Source organism: Aquarana catesbeiana, linkage group LG02, assembly GCF_042186555.1.
Source record: "Aquarana catesbeiana isolate 2022-GZ linkage group LG02, ASM4218655v1, whole genome shotgun sequence".
NCBI classification, from domain to species: Eukaryota; Metazoa; Chordata; class Amphibia; order Anura; family Ranidae; genus Aquarana; species Aquarana catesbeiana.
The window spans coordinates 357,232,101-357,254,717 of NC_133325.1; the positions used below are offsets into that span (position 1 = coordinate 357,232,101).

Sequence of the window (22,617 nt, forward strand, 5' to 3'; positions counted from 1 at the left end):
GGTATGTTCGTACTCACGAGTGTACATAAAGTGAGTGTCTAATTTAGCCGCTAAGTGTACAGGGTCTTCAGAGCCAATGGTAGTGGCAGGTTGAGAAATTTCAGAGAATTACAAGATTTGTGACCCTATGGTGGTCTGAGGGGACCAGGACAAGGCATGGTGAGACAGAAGAAAGAAATTAATTCTGCTATAAGAATTATGTACTGTTGAATAATATCCTGGGCACTAGGGTGTTGGATGTTCCAGATATCTGTAAACTGTAGGAGTTTATGGTGTTTCTTAAATGTGTTAACTGAGTAGAATATTTGAGACCTGCCTGAAGGGCTGTCTAGTAGTGAGACAAGGACCATGTTAAGATTGCATCCCCTCTCCCATTATTAGATGATGAGAATTTGACCCTGATTAAGGAAGTAAATATTAGCTATAGTGTATCTCTTATGTGCAGTCAAACATTTCAGAAAGACTTACCTGCTGTCAGTGTTTGAACATTTTGCAATGGTTTTTCAGGGTAGGGAAGTGTGTAGGCCAATGGCAACCCCTTTAGACTCTTTCGGGGGGTTAGAGCTAAAGAGGTATTTAGTATAATGCCGGTATGTGTAGTATGGTGCCTTATTGTCCAGAAACGAGTCCCCTGGAGAAGAAGAATATGGGTTTTCATTTAATGCAAGTTATAAAGTATTTGAGAGTGTTTGTGCCCAGAATTAAGATCTCTAGCATTCAACAAGCCGAAATGTATTTTAGTCACATAAAATGTACCTAATGGATGAAGCAATAGTAATCTCTAACAAACAGGGCCCTCTGATTCCTCCTGTATTGAATTGTATTGTAACTGTACTGTCTGCCCTCATGTTGTAAAGTGCTGCGCAAACTGTTGGCGCTATATAAATCCTATATAATAATAAAAATAATAAAAGAGACTGCCTGAAATAAAAGGAAAGACGAGAAGAGGATCAGAAGACGAGAAAGAAGTTGAAAGCAAATAGGAGAAAAAGGAAAAACAAAAAACAAACAGTGTAGAAAAAAATTCCTCCTCAAGTTCCATTGGGCCTATATAAGGTCTCAAAGCCGGTCTGTGTGGGGAGAGTGGAAATGGGGCTCAGGGGAAGTCTTGTCTGCTAGGAAAATTGCCTATAAAGGGGTTACATTCCTAAACAGCTCCTTGGGGATATTAAATAAATCTCGGGGAGCTCAAAACAAATTAGGTCCTGTGGGCGGTGCTAGTATTAAGAAAAAAGGCCTCAACCTGGTGGTCAGGCATTGGAATATACAATTGTGCTTATAAGTTTACATACAATGGCAAAATTTATGATTTCTTGGCCATTTTTCAGAGAATATGAATGATAACACAAAAACATTTCTTTCACTCATTGTTAGTGTTTGGCTGAAGCCATATATTATCAATCAACTGTGTTTACTCTTTTTAAATCATAATCACAACAGAAACTACCCAAATGACCCTGATCAAAAGTTTACATACCCTAGTGATTTTGTCCTGATAACATGCACACAAGTTGACACAAAGGGGTTTTAATGGCTATTAAAGGTAACCATCCACACCTGTGATCTGTTTGCTTGTAATTGGTGTGTGTGTATAAAAGGTCAATGAGTTTCTGGACTCCTGACAGACCCTTGCATCTTTCATCGAGTGCTGCACTAATCTTTCTGGATACTGAGTAATGGGGAAAGTAAAAGAATTATCAAAGGACCAGCGGGAAAAGGTAGTTGAACCCTATAAAACAGGAAAGGGATATAAAAAGATATCCAAGTAATTGAGAATGCCAATCAGCAGTGTTCAAACTCTAATCAAGAAGTGGAAAATGAGGGGTTCTGTTGAAACCAAACCACAGTCAGGTAGACCAACTCAAATTACAGCCACAACTGCCAGGAAAATTGTTCGGGATGCAAAGAAAAACCCACAAATAACTTCAGGTGAAATACAGGACTCTCTGAAAACATGTGATGTGGCTGTTTAAAGATGCACAGTAAGGAAGCACTTGAAGAAAGATGGGCTGCATGGTCAAGTCGCCAGAAGAAAGCCATTACTACACAAATGTCACAAAGTATCCCACTTACAATACGCCAAACAGCACAGAGACAAGCCTCAAACCTTCTGGCACAAAGTCATTTGGAGTGATGAGACCAAGAATGAGCTTTTTGACCACAACCATAAATGCTACATTTGGAGAGGAGTCAACAAGGCCTGTGATAAAAGGTACACCTACTGTGAAACACGGAGGTGGATCACTGATGTTTTGGGGATGTGTGAGCTACAAAGGCACAGGAAATTTAGTCAAAATTGATGGCAAGATGAATGCAGTATGTTATCAAAAAATACTGGAGGAACATTTGCATTCATCAACCAGGAAGCTGTGCATGGGACGTACTTGAACATTCCTACATGACAATGATCCAAAACACAAGGCCAAGTCGACCTGTCATGGGTACAGCAGAATGAAGTGAAGGTTCTGGAGTGGCCATCTCAGTCTCCTGACCTCAATATCATTGAGCCACTCTGGGGGAGATCTCAAACGTGCAGTTCATGCAAGACAGCCCAAGAATTTACAGGAACTGGAGGCTTTTTGCCAAGAAGAATGTGCAGTTTTACAACCTGAGAAGATAAAGAGACTCATCCGCAAATACCACAAAAGACTTGAAGCTGTCAATGATGTTAAAGGGGACAATACACGGTATTAAGAACTGGGGTATGTAAACTTTTGATCCAGGTCATTTGGCTAGTTTCTGTTATCATTATGATTTCAAAAGAGTAAACACAGTTGAATGATAATAAATGGCTTCAGCCAAATGGCTTCAGCCAAACACTAACCATGTGTGAAAAGTTTTTGTGTTATCATTCATATTCTCTGAAAAATGGCCAAGAAATCATAAATTCTGCCAGGGTAGGTAAACTTATAAGCAGAACTGTATATACTAGCATGTATCAGGGTTGTCCTACTCATCTGTGACAAGACAGAAAATGTGATAGCATGTGATAATTGCAAAGAGAAGCAGACAAGGGTGCAATACCCATTAGGTCCAGTAGGTGGAGCTGATATCAAGTCAACTTCTCAGCCTCCTGGTCAGGTAATTAAGATATGCAATACAAAGTAACAGGAATGTCTTTTCACCCATAATAAATCATGAAGCACTAAAATGTATAATCTCATCAGAGATTACCTGATAAGGACAGCAGATGCAGTTTTTTTTGTTTCATAAAAAGAACACTTTAAACAACTTTAAAATACAGCAATTAATTCTGCAAATAAAAGTTTGTGATTTTGTGTTTCCTTCCAGGTTTCTGTAAACAGAAATCACGTTTTGGAGTATCGTCACAGAATTCCCATCCAACGAGTCAATAATTTGTCAGTAAATGGCTGTGTTAGTTTATCTTGTGTTGATATACAAGCTCCAGGGGTAAGTGTCTGTATCTTTCTGCATTTCATTTTACATACAATCGCTAACAGTATTATTAACTTAGTTCTTCTTACATTCATTCACATTTATTTCATAAATAAATATAATCATATAATATTGTTTTTTTTTTTGTTCTAGGGAGGATTTCCTCCTCAACAATTTACAGGTGCAGGAATGTGCTATGTAAGCATTTCATATTTAATTGTGTTTAAGATGCAAGTCTCTGCTGCACCCACAGCCAAGCCTCCACTACAGTTGAAGCCTCAGTCCCTATGAAGCCTGCAGCCTCCACTGTACTGGCAGCCTATGCTGCACCCACAATCTCCTCTGCATTTACAGTCTGAACCTCTGCTATGCCCCTCTGCACCCACAGCTATAGGCCTCTGTTGCACCCACAGACTTAGCCTCTTCTGCATCATCCCTGCACCTGCAGCCTCAAGCCCTCACTGTACCTCCACTGCACCTGCAGCTTCAAGCCTCCTTCTGCTTCCAGCTACCCGGTGTTGCCCAACTTTTTTATGCTCCTGTTTCTCATTACCCGGAACCTTCGCTCCTTTGTGTCTGCTAAATATCTGTTGAGTGACCTGTGGGTGGCCAGCAGCTAAGCCCAAACTCTTGTGAAGGGATCCCTGGCAGGACACCAGCTTCCTATTAGATTCTACTCTCACAGGAAGCAGCTATACAGTGGAGCGGGGTCCACACCTCAACTTGTGACAAAAGTAATGTATAGTTGTCTCTGGAACAAAAATAGAGTGGAAATGTTTTAATGGGAACCCCTCTTCTAAAGACAGGAATTTCCCCTCACGTTTAAGAGATTTTGCCTTACTTACTGTTTTGTGTCTGGGACAGGAAGTGATGGGAAATCTTTCCAATGGGTCACAGACAGGGAAAACAATTGACAGGGGTTTTAACCATTCCCTATTCTATTCTAAAATGTTGGCTTAAGGTAAATTTTCTTTAAGTGAGTAGTATCAGCATACATTGCGTTTAAGGTAACCTAATACATTTTGAAAGGACTGCGGTAACAATGAAAATTTAACCTAGATTAAGTGGCAGTGGACTGCAGCACAGGTCTGTCAGCATCCACCATAGTTGTGCATTGGAGCATCATTTAGAATGTATAGTAATGCAACTCACCACACAGAGGGGCTTGCATTAACATTACCGCAACACATAGCTATGAAGTCAGCCTTTTTGTTTAGGGTTTTTGAACCTGTCTATATTGATGCTAAACCATGCTTACTATATCATACATACACTCATACACTATAATTATCTATTTTTGGATTCTGCTCATATTATAAATATCTAACATAGGGTTATGCACAGTATAATAATAGTATTTTGTACTTTTGTCATCTTTGTTTCAGCCAGCATTCCCCCCACAGCCATTTCCTGGAAGCAATGTAAGATTATATATATATTGCAAACTATTTGATAAGTCATCACGTAAGCCATATACTAATGAATCCCTCATTTTGCTCATTATTAGAAATATTGTTAAGATTTGGGGTCATTTTTGGTGGGTTTACTCAGTAATGCTATGGTCACATAGAATGCTGTCCCTGTATTATCTGGCATGTCCTCCACCTAAATCTCTTTTGAAATCGATAGCCAGGTGCAGCCCATTGTGCCATGAAACTTTATTCAGCAAAGTGCACTGTCAAAGTTCACAGTGGCTGAAGGCACTAAGGCCTGATTCACACCTATGCATTTTTAGTGCATTTTGCAAATTTGCACTACATATTTACATAGTAGGTGAGGTTGAAAAAAAGACACAAGTCCATCAAGTCCAACCTATGTGTGTGATTATATGTCAGTATTACAGGTGGGAAACTATATGATCCAAATATATAAACTCGTGCTGATGGTGTGAAAAAAATTTAAAAAAAAACTTTTTTAAAACAGGTGGTAAAAAAATGGGTGGTAAAAAATGACTGAATGAAGCTGCTATACACAAAGTGCTAAACACTTGAACATAGTGATAAAATATATAAATACAACGCTCACAAACAAAACCCATACAAAACTATGAAGGTGCTTCACAAATAGTGTGTAAAAATGCACGGAATGCTTCTCATCTGGTGTGCGGAAAGTGCAGAGAAAATGTTGCAGAAAAATTTTCAGGTGTACCAAGACACCCCACATGTGTCCCCACTCATCAAATCACAATGACACCCAGCTTTTCAGTCTGGGAGTCAGTAAAAACTTGTAACGATATCCAAAGAATGTTGCAGGATGGCAGGTTCACTGATGAGATGATAAACGATCCTTCAACGTTAATACTCAGCCATACGAAAAACAGGTACCCAAAAGAGAAGAAAAAGGGGGGACCAATAGTGAAGTATGCTAGGATTGAACATTTATTGCGCATAAAAGGTTATACTTACAAAAGTAAGTTAAAAACAGGCATTGAAACAATCAGAGGATGCAGCAAACACCATTGTCAGCGTTCCTACGAAACCGGAAATGCATTTCGCCCTCCCACAGGGCGTCATCAAAGGACCTGATTGTTTCAATGCCTTTTTTTTTTACTTACTTTTGTAAGTATAACCTTTTATGCGCAATAAATTTTCAATCTTAGCATACTTCACTATTGGTCCCCCCTTTTTCCTTGTCAAAAGAAGTTTATTGAGTATACAATGTTATAAAGATACATAAAGTAAGTTTACAAGGATCTATAAAGTAAGCTCATTGTTTTACAGTAGGGTTTATATAGGTAAATATCATGAAATTTCAAATATTAAACATTGGGTTCACGTAAACCTAAATTAAAGATATATATCATTTCCTTAGTTACTTTTGTAGGTATTTAAATGATTTATACCTACTATACATATTGTTTACAAGTAGAGTGTATATAGGTCAAATAAATTCTGATAATGAGCTTTAATCGTAAGATGGAGAAAAGGAAAGAGAAAGAAGAAAAAGGGTTGAAAGGTAGAGGTATGGTCCACAAGGTTGTCCCGCTCGTCAGTTTATTATTCTTTTTAGTTCTCTTTGAAGCCTTAGAATGGGTGTCTCTGTAAGTCATTTAATCTGTTACCATGGCAACAGGACAGAGTCATTGAAGTTTGACAGGAACTGTTGTTAGTCCCCCCTTTTTCATCCCTTTTGGGTACCTGTTTTTCATATGGCTGAGTATTAACGTTGAAGGATCGTTTATCATCTCATCAGTGAACCTGCCATCCTGCAACATTCTTTGGATATCGTTACAAGTTTTTACTGACTCCCAGACTGAAAAGCTGGGTGTCATTGTGATTTGGTGAGTGTGGACACATGTGGGGGAGTCTTGGTACACCTGAAAATTTTTCTGCAACATTTTCTTTGCACTTTCCTCACACCAGATGTGAAGCATTCCCTGCATTTTTATACACTATTTGTGAAGCACCTTCATAGTTTTGTATGGACTTTATGTTTTTTTTGTTATCACTTATTATGGGTATTTGTTTGTGAGTGCTGTATTTATATATTTTGCCAGTATTACAGGTGCTTATCTAATAGTTTTTTGAAACTATCGATGCTCCCCGCTGAAACCACCGCCCGTGGAAGGGAATATCACATCCTATGCTGCTTCCATACCGGGCCTATTCTGGCACTCCTCTCCTACATGTAAAAATCATAATTCATTTGCTAGAAAATTACTCATAACCCCCAAACATTATATATGTTTTTTAGCAGACACCCTAGGGAATAAAATGGAGGTCATTGCAACTTTTTATCTTGCATGGTATCTGTGCAACAATTTTTCAAACGCGTTTTTTGTTTGAATTTTTTTTTTTTAAATAACAAAACAGTAAAGTAGCTCAATTTTTTATACAATGTGAAAGATGATGTTACGCTGAGTAAATAGATACCCAACATGTTACGCTTTAAAATTGCGCACACTCATGGAATTGCGCAAAAACTTCTGTACTTAAAAATCTCCATAGGCGACGTTTTAAAATTTTTTACAGGTTAACAGTTTAGAGTTACAGAGGAGGTCTAGTGCTAGAATTTTTTTCTCACGCTCTAACGCACGCGGCGATACCTCACATGTGTGGTTTGAACGGCGTTTACATATGTGGGCGGGACTTACTTGTGCGTTCGCTTCTGAGCACGAGCTATTGGGAACAGGGGTGTTTTAACATTTTTTTAAATTATTATTATTTTTTTTATTTGTTTTATTTTTACACTTTCTGTTACATTTTTTTACCACTTTTATTCCTATTACAAGGAATGTAAACATCCCTTGTAATAGGAATGGTTCGTGACAGGTCCACTTTATGGAGAGATGTGGTGTCAGTAAGACCCCACATCTCTCCTCCAGGCTGGAAAGTATGAGATCGAAAAAAAAAAAATCCACAATCTCATGTTTATCAGCCACGATCGTCCCCTCCCGTCACCTGTAAGAACAATCAGTCGGAGGAACTGCCGCTATGATCATTCTTATGGTGCACAGAATCGCCGGCTGAAAACAAGGCTAGCTGAATGATGACTGTAGCTGCAGGCATCGTTCAGATATTCCCACTGAAAGTCAAAGACATCATATGACGTCCTTGGGCTGGAAGTGGTTAAGGTTAAATCTAATTTCTTCTCATTTTAGTGGCCACGTGTCTTATTAACCTCCCTTTTGCGGAAAAGTTGTATCCCTATTGTGGGGTCACCAGTGTGGTTTTTGTAAATTTAAACTATATCCCCTCTCAAGCGTCTCTTCTCCAGAGAGAATAAGTTCAGTGCTCGTTACCTTTCCTCATAACTGATGTCCTCCAGACCCTTTATTGTCTTTGTTGCCCTTCTCTGTACTGGCTCCATTTCCAGTACATCCTTCCTGAGGACTGGTGCCCAGAACTAGACAGCATACTCCAGGTGAGGCCGGATCAGAGTCTTGTAGAGTGGGAGAATTACCGCTTTATCTCTTGAGTTAATCCCCTTTTTAATGCATGCCAATATTCTGTTTGCTTTGTTAGCAGCAGCTTGGCATTGCATGCCATTGCTGAGCCTATCATCTACTAGGACCCCCAGGTCCTTTTCCATCCTAGATTCCCCCAGAGGTTCTCACCCCAGTGAGTAGATTGCATTCATATTTTTGCCACCCAAATGCATTATTTTACATTTTTCCACATTAAACTTTATTTGCCATGTAGTTGCCCACCCCATTAATTTGTTCAGATCTTCTTGCAAGGTTTCCACATCCTGCGAAGAAGTTATTGCCCTGCTTAGCTTAGTATCATCAGCAAATACAGAGATTGAACTGTTTATCCTATCCTTCAGGTCGTTTATGAACAAATTAAATAGGATTGGTCCCAGCACAGAACCCTGGGGGACCCCACTACCCACCCCTGACCATTCCGAGTACTCCTCATTTATCACTACCCTGTCAACTCGCCCGTGTAGCCAGTTTTCAATCCATGTACTCACCCTATGGTCCATGCCAACGGACCTTACTTTGTACAGTAAACGTTTATGGGGACCTGTGTCAAAATGCATTTGCAAAATCTAGATACAGCACATCTACGGACCTTCCTTTATCTAGATGGCAGCTCACCTCCTCAAAGCAGGTTAATAGATTGGTTTGACAAGAACCATTCTTCATGAATCCATGCTGATTACTGCTAATGACACTGTATTCTTTACTAAAATCTTGTATATAGTCCCTTATCATCCCCTCCAGGAGTCCCCTAAGGACCCTCGGGTGCAAGCCATCTGGTCCCGGTGACTTATTAATGTTAAGTTTTCCAAGTCTATCTCTAATTCTGTCCTTTGTTATCCATGAGGGTGCTTCCTGTGATGTGTCATGAGGATAAAAACTGCAGTTTTGGTTACTGAAGCCCCCGATTCCTTTGTGAAGATTTGAGGAGAAGAATAAATTCAATACCTTCGCCATCTCCCCATCCTTTGTAACCAGATTTCCTTCCTCATTCTTTAAGAAATATAAAAAAAAATACAAGAAATACAAATATAGATGCAGTTTAACAATATACATGTGCGTTTACAATACACATATCAAGTTATACAGAGTTGATATGTCAACCCAGTGCTTACACCCTGTAGCCTATATCTTTAAAGGTCAAACGGATGATTTTATAGCACATATCCCGACATGTTTCGGAAATTGGTGTGTATTATTCCTTCATCAAGGGATTTACAGTTGGGTGATCAATCTTTATCTGCAATATAGATTTAAACATAGTAAATTAGCAGCATACTATATAAGGCTACTACAATATGTTGATTAAATAATGATATTTGAAGCGCTTCACAATGTGCATGAAAATGAATATATAAGAATAAATATAAATAGTCAAATAAATCCAGCGGTGAGTAAAAATTCCTATAAAATCCAGCAATCAAAATAGTGTAAAATTATTAAAAATTAGTGACACCAAATGTGTAAAAAATTCACATAAAAAATCCACATAAAAATAAATATATAGGGATGTATTCAGAAGGTTCAATTATACAGGTGTAGAATCCTGATTGGTATAGAGCTTTTGATCAATAGCAAAGCTGTTTAAAAACACTTGCTTAATTAAGGTGCTCATTGATAGTACCAATGTGTTTTTTGCTTCTATTCACAACCAATGTGGGAATCATAAACAGGCAGATAAGAGAAAAAAACCAATCATTGTGCAATAGTTAGGATACCAAGGTACACAGGCAAACTTCAATCCACTCACGTGTGCCTTATAATGATAAGGCATATGCAGGTTTTACTATAGCAGTCAGCCACCTTAGACAGGAGCAGATTCAGTGCAGTACACTGTGTGATACTGCTGATCTGCACAGAGCTTCCTTGGCTCCTCCCACGCGTTACATCACAGTCACGTGACTTTTTCAAGGATGACTTTTTCAAGGTTGATTACTTCAAAACTCTTTTGGAATCTTTGGGCAGTTGTACTTACATAACAGGTTCATAGAAATGGGACATAGCAAAAAACAAGCAAATGATATGGAACGGGCTGGCTGGAAAGTCCACAGGCAGGCGGGGTGGGCAACTTCGGGTGCAGAGCTGAATGCTGACACACATTCACAAGAGGCGCCTGATAAAAGTCTACATAGTAAAAAAGTAGAAAAGGAGGAGGGTATGTGAGTTTATCCTGAATGCAACTGAAACAATCAAGCTGGGGTACAGGGACACAGGGATATTAAATCCCATTAAGATCAGTAGCAGTAGTAATTCAGTTACCTGTATGCTTGACATATATAAATAAGACGCAGACCTCTGGGCAGCAGTTCCACAACTGACAGATGCCCAGTGAGTGTCTGTGTCTTATGGATGGCTCTGATAAGGCATCAGCCAATCAGAGCCATGCTCCAGTTACTCAGCTGTGTCAATGACAGCTGTGAGTGGAGCTCAGAGCGTCTCCCTGACGCTGGGGCGCGCGGCGTAGCCAAATCGGAGTCTATTGCCGGCAAAAGGAGCATCTTAACTAGTGCGACGCTGACTTTGCTGCGCCGCACCGATTTCCAAAAGTAGTTCCTGCACTACTTTTAGCGACTTCGGGGGTGATTTCAATAGACATCTGTGCATGAACCTGCACAGATGTCTTACAAGTTTCCCCCCGAAGTCAGACTGAAATGCGGCTTTGAAATTGTGCGAGTTCAGATGAACTCGCACAATTTCAAAGCCGTGTTAAGTGTGAACGAGGGCTAAAACCGGGAAGCTGATTGGTTTCTATGCACAGCTCCACCAGATTCTGAGTGCACCAGTTTTCCTAAACCTCCCTTAGGCCCTGTTCACATTGATCCGACAAGAAAGTTGCGGTCTGACTTCCATGCAACTTCAGTGCGACTTGAATGAACAGGATCCAATTTTAATCCGACTTTGAGATGAGTGCGACTTTTCCTTTGACCAATCAAAACAATTCCTTTAGTTCTGGTATGGATGAAACCTCACACCGAATGTATTTCAAAAATGTTGTGGGGTCCCCCCCAAATCCATACAAGATCCTTTTGGTCTGGTATAGATCTTGAAGAGGAACCCCAGGCCAAAACGTAAAAAAAAAAAACAAAATAGCGTGGCCCCCCCCTTCCCAGACTAATACCAGACTGGCAGGTCAGGAAAGGGGGGGGGGGCGAGTGAGTGCCCCCCCGAACCATACCAGGCCACATGCCCTCAACATGCCCCCCTCACCCCAGAGCACCTTGTCCCCATATTGATGGGGACAAGGGCCCCCTTCCCTTTTTTTTTCAATACATTTGCCTCTGAGCACAAGATGCTGATCCGATTTGGATGCGACTTCCATTCAATTCTATGGGCTGAAATTGGACAGTAGTCTGACCAAAGTAGTGCAGGAACCTTTTCCAAAGTCACAAGTCGGACTAGTTAAGACGGCTCTCATAGGGAATCATTGATTTTTAGATGTCGTGCGACTTGTGCTCTCAAAATCAGAGCGATTGTTGCACCAGTGTGAATCGGGCCTTGGTCTTAAGCTTATGCAGGCCACACATGGATCGAATTCCAAACAAATTTTCTTTCGAAAATCAGTTTTGTGATCCGATGGTGCCACCATTGACTTATTAATTTGACCGACCAAGCCTTCAATTTCTTTCTATTTTTTTTTTGTTTTTTTTTTCTTGCCCGGCAATCTCCTTTTCTTTCCAGGACACAGACCATGTGCATTTCTTTTTCGATTATATTCCTCGCACAATTCTCCCATCATTGATTAGAAATTAGTTTTTTTTCCAAAATTTTCGAGCATGCCTGATCACTGAAATTCGATGGCCACACAAAAACCGGTCGTTGTTGCAGCCCACTAGTGGTGCGAAATGCAAATTAAAATTCTTAGTTACAATTTTCGAAAGAAAATTTGTTCAGAATTGGACCCATGTGTGACCGGCTTTAGTGTCAGAAAATTTGCTAAACAGGGCCTATGCAAAGGACATAAGTTTGTATGTTACAGTGTGGAAAGCCATGTCCTATGCGTTCTATTTAGTATTTATATACATATTGATTCATTTCTGCACTTTAGTTAGCGCCACATACTTCACTTATTCGTATGTCCTACGCATTACTGCACTTTGGAACCTCATTAGCCTTTGCACTTTCTTACTGAATAAGCCTTTATGTATACTGCTGTGCTTTGCATTTTTAGTACAGCATAGTAGTCACTGACTCACTTCCTGTTTTAACCTACGTCGACACTTGTGGGGGTGGAAACCGCTGCGGGAACCCGTACTTCGTCCCACAGCTGCAACCACTCGCACACAAAATGCAGGACCCGCGGGCGAGTGCTATTAATCCTAATGGCACGCCGCCCGCACTGGAAATCACACCCGCAGTGTGCAGTTCCTGTGCTTTTTTGGAAAGGTGCGGGGACCTTTTCCCTGCGTTTTGCGAGGCACGGCAGCCCATTCAATTGAATAGGCTGCCGTGCCCGTGCAAATGCAGCCTGTACAGCATGCGAAGGTGTGAACGTAGCCTTAGTAAAGGTCAATAATTAACCATTACAAAAGGATAAACCAAAAGTAGGAGCGCCACTAGTCAGTGGCGTCTCCAGCTTTCATATTTAGGGGGGGCACATGGGGGGACAGGGACAAAAGTAGGGGGGCAACTATAAAATGCATATATATATATCTATATAGATCTATAGATATATATATCTATATATATATATATCTATAGATCGAGATCTATAGATATATATATAAATATATATATCTATAGATCGAGATCTATAGATATATATATATATATAGATATATATACACATATATAAATATATACTGGGGCCCTTTACTACGACCTCACAACAGCCCTTTCACATATTCTGCAGTGAGCTCCCTTCCTACTGTATTGCCCCCCCCCCCCCCAGGGTGGCAGAAAACAAGAGATATATGTCACCAGCATACCAAGAAAATATAAGGGTCCAAAGCAGTGGGAGAACTATCAGGGTTGCAAAGGTTGTCTTGCCACCGGGCCCTGGTGTTCTGCCACTGCGGGGTTCCCCAGCCTCCTCTTGCTGTCCTGCCCCTGCTATTGACAGCGCTGGTATGGCATCTCTTGGAATTTACAGGCTGGTTCTCCTGTCCTAAGGATGGGAGAAATCAGTCTGTTTTTTCAGTAACTGAGAGTCCTGGTGGAGTCCTTCCTGCAACTAGCTCTTCTCCCTGTCAATGAGGATGCAGGGGAAGAGAGGGGGGGAGGAATCACCCGCAGGAGCTGACTGGGGACTCTCTCCCTCTTAGACATTGATTTTTTGTAAAAAAAAAAAATAATTAATGGGGGGGGGGACATGGTGGGGCACAGCATAATGTTGGGGGGGGGGGGGGGTCAGGGCCCCCTCTGCCCCCCCCCCACCCCCCCCCAGGGACGCCATTGCCACTAGTCTTTTCATCATGGGTCATATTGTAAACAATACCCTCCTCACATGGCTTGCCCTGTGATTGGTTTTGTTCACATCACCCATTCAACAAGGAGTCTGATAATACTTTATGACATTATTATTATATGTGATTTATATAGCGCCAACAGTTTACCCAGCGCTTTACAATGTATAGGGGAGACAACATAATACATACATACAGTACAGTACATACAGTACAGTTCAATACAAATGGTACAGGAGGACCCTGCTGGTAGAGCTTACATTCTAAAGGGAGGGGGTGGTGGTACAAAAGGTAATAGCTGCAGAGAATGATTTGATGAGGGTGGCTCGGGGGTGGCTGTATATATGACATAAATATATATATATATATACAAACTGTGTATGAAATAACCCCAATAATGTGCAAATGTGAAGGCAATTTTAACATCATTACATACATGTTAAAGTAAGAGCTCATTATCATGTGTGGCAGCCCTTGCCACTCCTCTGACAAAGTGAACCATGGTGGGTTGCTTTTCAGAGGGTGTTTGACAAGTAGAGAGGAAACAATATGTCACTGTGTCACTGCCTGTTTTAACCTCAAAAAGGCTAAACCACTGTGTGGCCCCACACACTTAAATGAGTCGTATTTGGTGGTAGTACCATCCACTAAATACAACATGTAGTTTAATTTCTGCAGTGGCATGCATGTGGCCCTTAAATGGCTGCATGCTGGTACGTAGTTTGGGGTTGGTAAAACCATGGCTCAACTGCCTGCTTTAACAGCCCCCCCCCCCCCGGCTGCCAGTGTGAATAGGCCCTAAAACAGAAACACTAATGCTAAAACTTTTTAAATCTTAATTACTTTATAGAGCATTCAGTGTAGACATAAGGCTCAGTTCACAAAGCGTTAACACTAGGATCAGGGTGGGTACACGGAGATCAAAATTTGGCTGGTTCAGCAGGGACCGGCCAAATTTCAATCTGTGTTTGGCCCTTACTGTTCGACAAAAGTCGATTTGAAAACTGTCCGCAGCCACTGATCAATGTATTCTGACGGCGGAAAGTCTTGCTATCAGAATACAATGTCTCAGTAGGGAGGATTCCTTCATCCACTTCGCTTGTGTGGATAGGGGAATCCATTAGTTTTTTTTTGTTTTTTTTCTGCTGACTGAACAAAAAGCTAACTGTGTATACCCAACCTAAGTGTCCTTATTTATTATGACAGTTTTTTTTTTTAGCTGAGTCTAATGAAATTTGAAAAGTGCAGTCACATTTTTGAAAAACCGATTGTACAATCTCCTTTAAGTCTACCAATAAGTATGTATTGCAAGGGCCAGCCCGATTGGATTCAAATTGATTGAATAGTTCAAGAAGACCCTTATATTACATAGTTTTGGTAGATCTAAAATCTATTGTACAGAAAATGTATGGTGAATGGTTAGCCTTAGGCAGGCCATAGACAATGCTAAATTCTTTCCTGTAACCACGGGTTGCAGGAAGCCACCCCTGCCGGCAGAAGACAGTGATTATCGCTAGTGGCTATAGCAGTTGCTAGCGATAATCGCAAGTGAATCTGGCAGGCTCGTTGTACCCAAGTTGATCGATCAATCAACTTGATACATTCAGCCTGCACGTTAATGGTTTGAATCCTGCATAACCGGCTGAGATTCGAACGTCTATGGCCAGCTTAAGGCAAGTGTTAACGTTTTCTCAATTGAGCTTATGGTATTTAAATACATGAGTAAACGAAACAATGTATATGCAATGTACAACAGCATTCAGCTATCTTCATGGACCTTAAAGGCTAATTCACACCACATGTGTTCCAGTGCTTTTTTTTTTCTGCACCCAAAACACGTAGAAAGTAGGTTACATGGTTTCTGTGGCATAGTTCACACCAGTGCGTTCCAGTTCCAGGAACAAAAAATAGAACATGCTGAATTTTCCCTGCATAGAACAGTACTGGAACGCAGTAAAACCCACCGGAACGCACCTACATGCATCAAAAGATGCACTGGACCCCAGCACAGTGGGAAAAAAAAACAGGAAAACAAAAAGAAAAAAAGCATCTGGGATGCATTCGAAAATGCATCAAAATGCACTGGAACACATCAAAAAATGTGTCAAAAGCACGCATGCAGAAACTCATCTGGAACAGATCTGGAGGACGTTTTTGTGGTGTGAACTAGCCCTACCAGTAAAAGAACTTCACTTTTTTTAACAGCTGTTTCCATTAATACTACTATTTGAATTTTTTGTAAAAAAAATGTTTTTTTATTTATTTCTTTCAGCCATTTCCTGCTGCACAACAACATGCAGCTCATTTTGTAAGTACTTTATACTGTACATTTATATTTCTTCATTCCAAAAGATACCATTTATTGGTTAAGGCCCCTTTCATGCGAAAGGTCCAAGCAGGTTTACCTGTCAATTTTTCAGGCGGACCTGATTGGACACCCCATTCACCCCTATGGACTGGTGGGTGTAAATGGACTTGTGTCTGTTTACACCCACCTACCTCCAGATCCCATCTGATCCTCTAAAAAAAAAAAAACAGAAGGGGATTCATCCCCATCCATCTAAGTATACGCTGTCCGTTTACACTCGACTGCCCTCCGATCCTGTACGCCTGGATGGAGGGGGATGGATCCCCTTCTGGTTTTTTTTTTCGTATCTGATCCAGAGGTAGGTGGGTGTAAACGGACACAAGTCCATTTACACACACCAGTCCATAGGGTTGAATGGGGTGTCCAATCAGGTCCGCCAGAAAAATTGACAAGCGAACCTGATCGGACTTTTCGTATGAAAGGGGCCTTAGCTGGTCCACAGAGCGGGTGCTGTCCATGTCCTCTCTGCATAAACTGAGTGGACACAAACATGTCATCCACCCGCCCTGCTCCGATCAACAGGGAATCAGCAGACGGATCCCCTGCTGATCAAAACGGAGTCCGCCCCATGTAAAAAGGGGCCTAAATCAAAATAAAAATTGCTGGAGTGCCAGAAAAACTGATCTTTACAGCTGAAGTACAGCTAAAAACTATTTTTGTAGATTTGCACAGTAAAAATTAAAGTTATCTCTAATAAAGTGTGTCCATCTCTGTCTGCTGAATCGTTTGTTAAATCTCCTACTTTTATTCAGTCCGCAGGACCGCAGTCTCTTTTTGTTTTGGTGCAGAGCATCTGCCGTTAAAACGTATAGTTCCAGCTGCAGTACAGATATCCCAGTGGGTCGCTTGCTGTACCCCATCCTCCATTCAGAAAACCTGCTTTTTTACAACGTAGAAAAATTGTTTTCCTACCCTTAAAGGGATCCTGTCCTGAAAAATATTTTGATAAAAACAGCTGTTACCTGCTAAAGAAGGCAGAAAATACCCACCTTTTCCAGTGCCTTCGCTGCCAATTGCTGTTCCAGAACAGGTTCCCCAAAGACTGCTGGGAAACTGTCACATCTGGGAGTGGCAATCTTCTGAGCACCCTGCTCTCACTGGTTCCTCCTTCTGTCCTCATGTCACCCCTCTCTTCTGCAGTAATATGAGGTCAGAGGAAGAAAATAGTGAGCAATGAGTGGACCAAGAGCTTGAAATTATGAGATTGCCCCAGGGAATTGATGCTACCAGAAGTGTCCATTACCCAGTGAAGCAATTCTATTGATTGGAGTTGTGTTTAGTGGCATGGACAAACGGAATGGTAAGTAGTATCCTGCATTCTTTGACAGTTGACAGCTGTATTAGTAAAATGCTTTCACAATAGGGTCACTTTAAGGATAACAGATATTCTTTCAAGGACAAGGAGATCCACATTTTGGGAAAAGTGGACAACTGGTTTACAAAAGGCATGAAAGATCATTTATGTAAAACTGGAACAACCATGCCTAAACAGCGTTGGGTCTTTAATAGCATTTGTCATCCACATATAATGGCATTTTAACATTTTTAACCACTTCAGCCCCAGAAGGATTTGCCCCCTTAATGACCAGGCCATTTTTTGCGATACGGCACTGTGTCGCTTTAACTGACAATTGTGCGATCATGCGACGTTGTACCCAAACAAAATTGACATCCTTTTTTTCCTACAAATAGAGCTTTCTTTTGGTGGTATTTGATCACCTCTGCGGTATTTATTTTTTGTGCTATAAACAAACAAAGACTGACGATTTTGAAAAAAAACTATATTTTTTACTTTTGGCTATAATACATATCCAAAATATATATATAAAAAAACGAATTTATTCATCAGTTTGGGCTGAAATATATCCTACATATTTTTGGTAAAAAAATTGCAATAGGCGTATATTGATTGGTTTGCACCAAAGTTATCGCGCCTACAAAATAGGGGATAGATTTAGGGACTTTTATTTCTTTTTTTTATTGTTTTAACTAGTAATGGCAGCGATCTGTGATTTTTAGTGGGACTGCAACAGTGTGGAGGACAAATCTGACCCCAAATTACACTTTTTGGGGACTAGTGACATTATTACATTGATCAGTGCTATAAAAATGCACTGATCAATGTAAATTTACCACTGGCAAGGAAGGGGTTAACACAAGGGGGAGATCAAGGGGTTAAATGTGTTCCCTAGGTGTGTTCTAACTGTTAGGGGGGATGGGCTGCCAGGGACATGACAGAGATCACTTTTCCCGATCACTGGGAACAGTACTTCGCTATCATGTCCCCTGTGAGGACAGGGAGTCGCCTTGTTTACAAAGGCAGATCCCCATTCTTCCTCTGTACTAGGCGATCGTGGGTCACAGCAGACATCGAGTGCGCCCAAACCATGGGTATTTTTGTCTTATTTATAACTGACATGGTACAATAAATCTACTGCTTTTATTTTAACTTAGTTGAACTGTATTTATTTTCTTACAACTAGGCAATTCCATATAATACGAATATCTATGGTGGCCTATATCCTAACAAGGTCATTGTCATAAGTGGAACAGTTACTGGACATCCCAAGAGGTAATACATTAGCGTGTTCAGGCTTGCAACTGCTTCACTACACTCCAATAGAACCCCCTCTCCCTTGTCTTTATAGATCTTCAATTATTATTTGTAAACATCTTTCAGATTTCATGTCAACCTGAAATTCCATGGTGGAATTGCATTTCACTTCAATCCAAGATTTGATGAACACACCATCGTTCGTAACAGCAAACTGAATGATAGTTGGGGGAAGGAGGAGCGTCAAATGCCCAGTTGTGGAATGTGTTTTTCTCCTGGCCAAAGCTTTGTGGTAAGTTCAATAACAGCTAGTGTGATAACAACCTACATCGGCTGATAAGTGTATACCGAAATAAGTTTTTGTGCAGCCAGACCCCCTTTTTGCTTTGACTGGTTCTGTAAAGTTATACAGTCTAATTAAAGAGGAAGTAAACCCTGATGGGTTTTCTTCCTTTCTTCTTTTCTGCAAAGTAAAGGCATAATGTGCTAGTATGCATTGCATACTAGCACATTATGTGACACTTACCTGCAAACAAAGCCCATGCTGTCCTTGCTTCAGGCTAAATCTATCTTCGCCATCTTCCTTCCCGGGCCACGGACGCCGGCTGTGTGACTGGCCGGAGCTGCATAACGTCACTCCCGCACATCCGGTCATGGTACACGCTTCTGAAAAAACTGCACGGGCGGCCCTTCCTTCAGAGCGCATGCGCTGATGACATCGTCAGCACAGTACCTATAGGTAAGCCTTATTCTAGGCTTACCTATAGGTACAAATGTTACAAGGAGGTTTACAACCTCTTTAAACACAGGGCCGGGACAAGGGAAGGGGGTGAGCGGGCACCTGCCCTGAGAGCTGTGTTTTTAAGTGGGGGGGGGGTGTGCTGGCGATGTGGCCGCTCGTCCGGCTCCTCACTGACATGAGTGATTGCAGAGTAGTAGTAGAAGGAGCAGCAGCACCAGGCTTCTGCTGGGGAGAGGATTCGGCTTTATCCTCCCTTCAGCCTGCAAGAGGAGGTAGAGAGCCTGCGCTGAGAACTCTCCTCTGTGTCATTGCCATTCTGATGGAGAATGAGGGCAAACTGCCCTTGTTCTTCTTTCTACTTGTTACGTAACATATCACATGACTGGAGAGTGGAAGGAAAAGCTGAATTAATTCCAGTAGAAGTATGAAGGCACACTGATAGGGGACCCTGATGTATAGGGGCACACTGAAATATGAAGGCACACTAATGAGGGGAACCTGATGTATGGGGGCACTGTGATGGGGGGGAATCTGATGTATGGACACACTCTGATTTTGGCAAGAAGCTGATCAAGCACACATTGTACTTAATCAACTTCGGTGGAGTCCATAGGTTGCATTAGTGGATACATTTTTTACCAAAAATTGGGAATTATATTGTTTATGTGTACTAAAAGGAACAAGTGTATTTTTACTAACGTTATGGGTTTGATAAACCGTTGTGCTAGTATCATTTGACATAAAAAGTTGAAACTTACACCATTTTATTCTTCAGGGTCTCTGTTCAGTTCAGAAAATAAATATTGTTTGTTGGTTTTAACAAATATTGGGCCCCATTCATGGAAAGGCATGTTACCGCACCTGAGTATGCGGTAAGATACCACACAGCACTTTTCAAAAAGTTTTTTGGCATTCACTAAAAACGCTACTAAAATACTGCATGAGTTATATTATGAAGACATGCGGTATTTTAATAGTGAAAACATGCGGTAATGTAATGCCTGCTCGTATTAATTGACATTAGCAAATAGGCATTGTTAAGGGGCGGGCGGCCACCCGCATCCTTAACAACCACTAAACAACATGGTTGTTAAGGACCGGGCGGCGGCCGCGTCCTTAACAACCGATGAGTTCCCCGCTGACAGCTGAAAGTAAAAAAAACAATTGCCGGCAACAAAAAACTGAAAAAAAAAGCTTTGGACCTGGTATGAATTATAAAGGGAACCCCCACGGCACAACTATTTTTTAAAAAATGGCGTGGGGTCCCCCCAAAATCCATGCCAGGCCCAAAGTTTTTTTTTTCACATGATGTCACAAGGGGGTGGGTCACCCAGTGACATCACCAGGTGCCTCCACTCCTTAGTTATTTAAGAACTGTCAGACAGTGGAGCTGGCAGACAGTGGGAGCCTTTGTTGCGAGTGGACCCTTTTTTTTTTTCGGGTCGGCGGTTGTGGTGGGCGTCATGATTGATGATGGATCTACACCGGGGGACATTTATTTTTTAAATAAAAGACTTGTCAAAAACTGTCTAATGTGTTTTTTTTTACACTACACATTTTTTTTAGGTGAATGAGTAGGTGTACTATGTACCCCATACCCATTCACATGGGGGGGGGGGTGGGATCAGGGGGCCCCTTTGTTAACAACCAGTACACATACCACATGCCTGGAACACTACTTAGTTACTGCATGCATTTCATTATTTATTTCCTTCTGTGAATTGAGTTTATTGCTTGTTCATGCGGTATTTACTGAGCGTTTTCAGCGTTATGCGGTAAAAAACGCAGAATGATATAGTGAATTGATAGTTACAGGATTGCGTGCAATATTTAGGTAAAATGTGTCCGGTCACCTAAATATCGCATGCAAGTTCCTTTTGTGTGAGCCTATTCTCTCATAAAGTGTGCATTATATTGTGTGCAAAAATTGTAAAAAATAGCAACAAAAGGGTTTAAAAGTAACTTTATACCAGTCAAATCCTGCCTGCACGTCCAACCACCCCAATAAAATCTACAATCACTTTTACTTCAGATAGTGGAATCTCTGATAAGGTAACACATGAGGTAAACAGCAAAACATGTATCCAATGACCAAACCATTATAAATTTGTCTTAAATGTTCATTGTTTACTGGCCTCTAAAATTTCAGTCTTCGGGTACAGTTTACTTCTATTTCTTTCTTTTTGTTTTTTTACAGATTGAAATTGTTTGTGAACAGCATGCTTTCAGAGTGAATGCTAATGGGAACCATGTGTGCAATTTTAATTATCGTGTGCCACATCTTAATCAAATAGACACTCTGCAAATAGAGGGCGACGTTACCCTGCATCATGTTCAGGTTTAGATAATACAATGTCTATGGCTTTGCCGTGTTTTTAATACCCAACTGTTTTTAACATATCTATATGTATACCTCACAACCTAGTACTGAACGAATACATAGTACAACTACATAAAAAAAGATAGAGCAAAGACAGCAGACAATATATATACTGTCAGTTTTTTAACACATTTAAAGCTAGATGATTAAGTATAGCCCACATATAAATTATATTTACATTTATTACAATATTTGTAAAATATCTACACATAAATATGATTTTATGTGTATATACCACTTTTTCTTGGCTACATATTTTCTACTTCACACATAAGACTAACAAATGTGTGCTTTTCATGAAATAAAGCCTAAACTGTATACATTTATTTGATAACTTTATGTATTTTTTAAACCTGTATACCAGCGGAAATGTGTTAGAGTTTATGTTAGTTCATCCATTTGCAAAGCATACACTGTTTTGTTTTGTTTTCATTTTTTTTTTTACAATCTTTGACTGAGATGAAGAACCCATGGGCCTAGGATAGTCAAGGCACAAATTGAAAAACACTGATATAAAGACATCTTTTTTTTTTTTTTTTTTTTTTACAGGATATATCTGAAAAATACAAAGTCTTATGATTTTTTTTTTTTTTTTTTCATCAATAAACTTTTATTTAGGAAGAACAATGTTCTCCTATTTTTTTACACAGTTTGTTTTATGAAAAAGTAAAAAAGTACAAAATAAAACTACGTGACTTATAGTACATGAAGGATTTAAGTTCAGTCTTTGAGCTTACAGGCAAACAGAAAAACTTCAGCAATAACCATGAAGGGGTGGAACATAACGGTAGATAGTATATTAACATTATTAAAATAATACAGTTGTCAATAAAAGAGTGATGTAATAAAAG

General features: G+C 40.4%; 1 protein-coding gene across 1 annotated transcript in view; it reads left to right on the forward strand.

The window, feature by feature from the left end:
* Positions 1-22,362, forward strand: part of LOC141127999 (galectin-9-like) — a 51,872-nt gene extending 29,510 nt beyond the window's left edge. The window contains exons 4-10 of the mRNA XM_073615010.1: positions 3,292-3,411; positions 3,550-3,594; positions 4,782-4,817; positions 15,995-16,030; positions 18,574-18,662; positions 18,771-18,936; positions 21,584-22,362. Of these exons, the coding sequence (XP_073471111.1) occupies positions 3,292-3,411; positions 3,550-3,594; positions 4,782-4,817; positions 15,995-16,030; positions 18,574-18,662; positions 18,771-18,936; positions 21,584-21,730 (639 nt within the window). The 3' untranslated portion in view covers positions 21,731-22,362. The remainder of the gene's footprint in view (positions 1-3,291; positions 3,412-3,549; positions 3,595-4,781; positions 4,818-15,994; positions 16,031-18,573; positions 18,663-18,770; positions 18,937-21,583) is intronic.
* Positions 22,363-22,617: the final 255 nt, after the last annotated feature.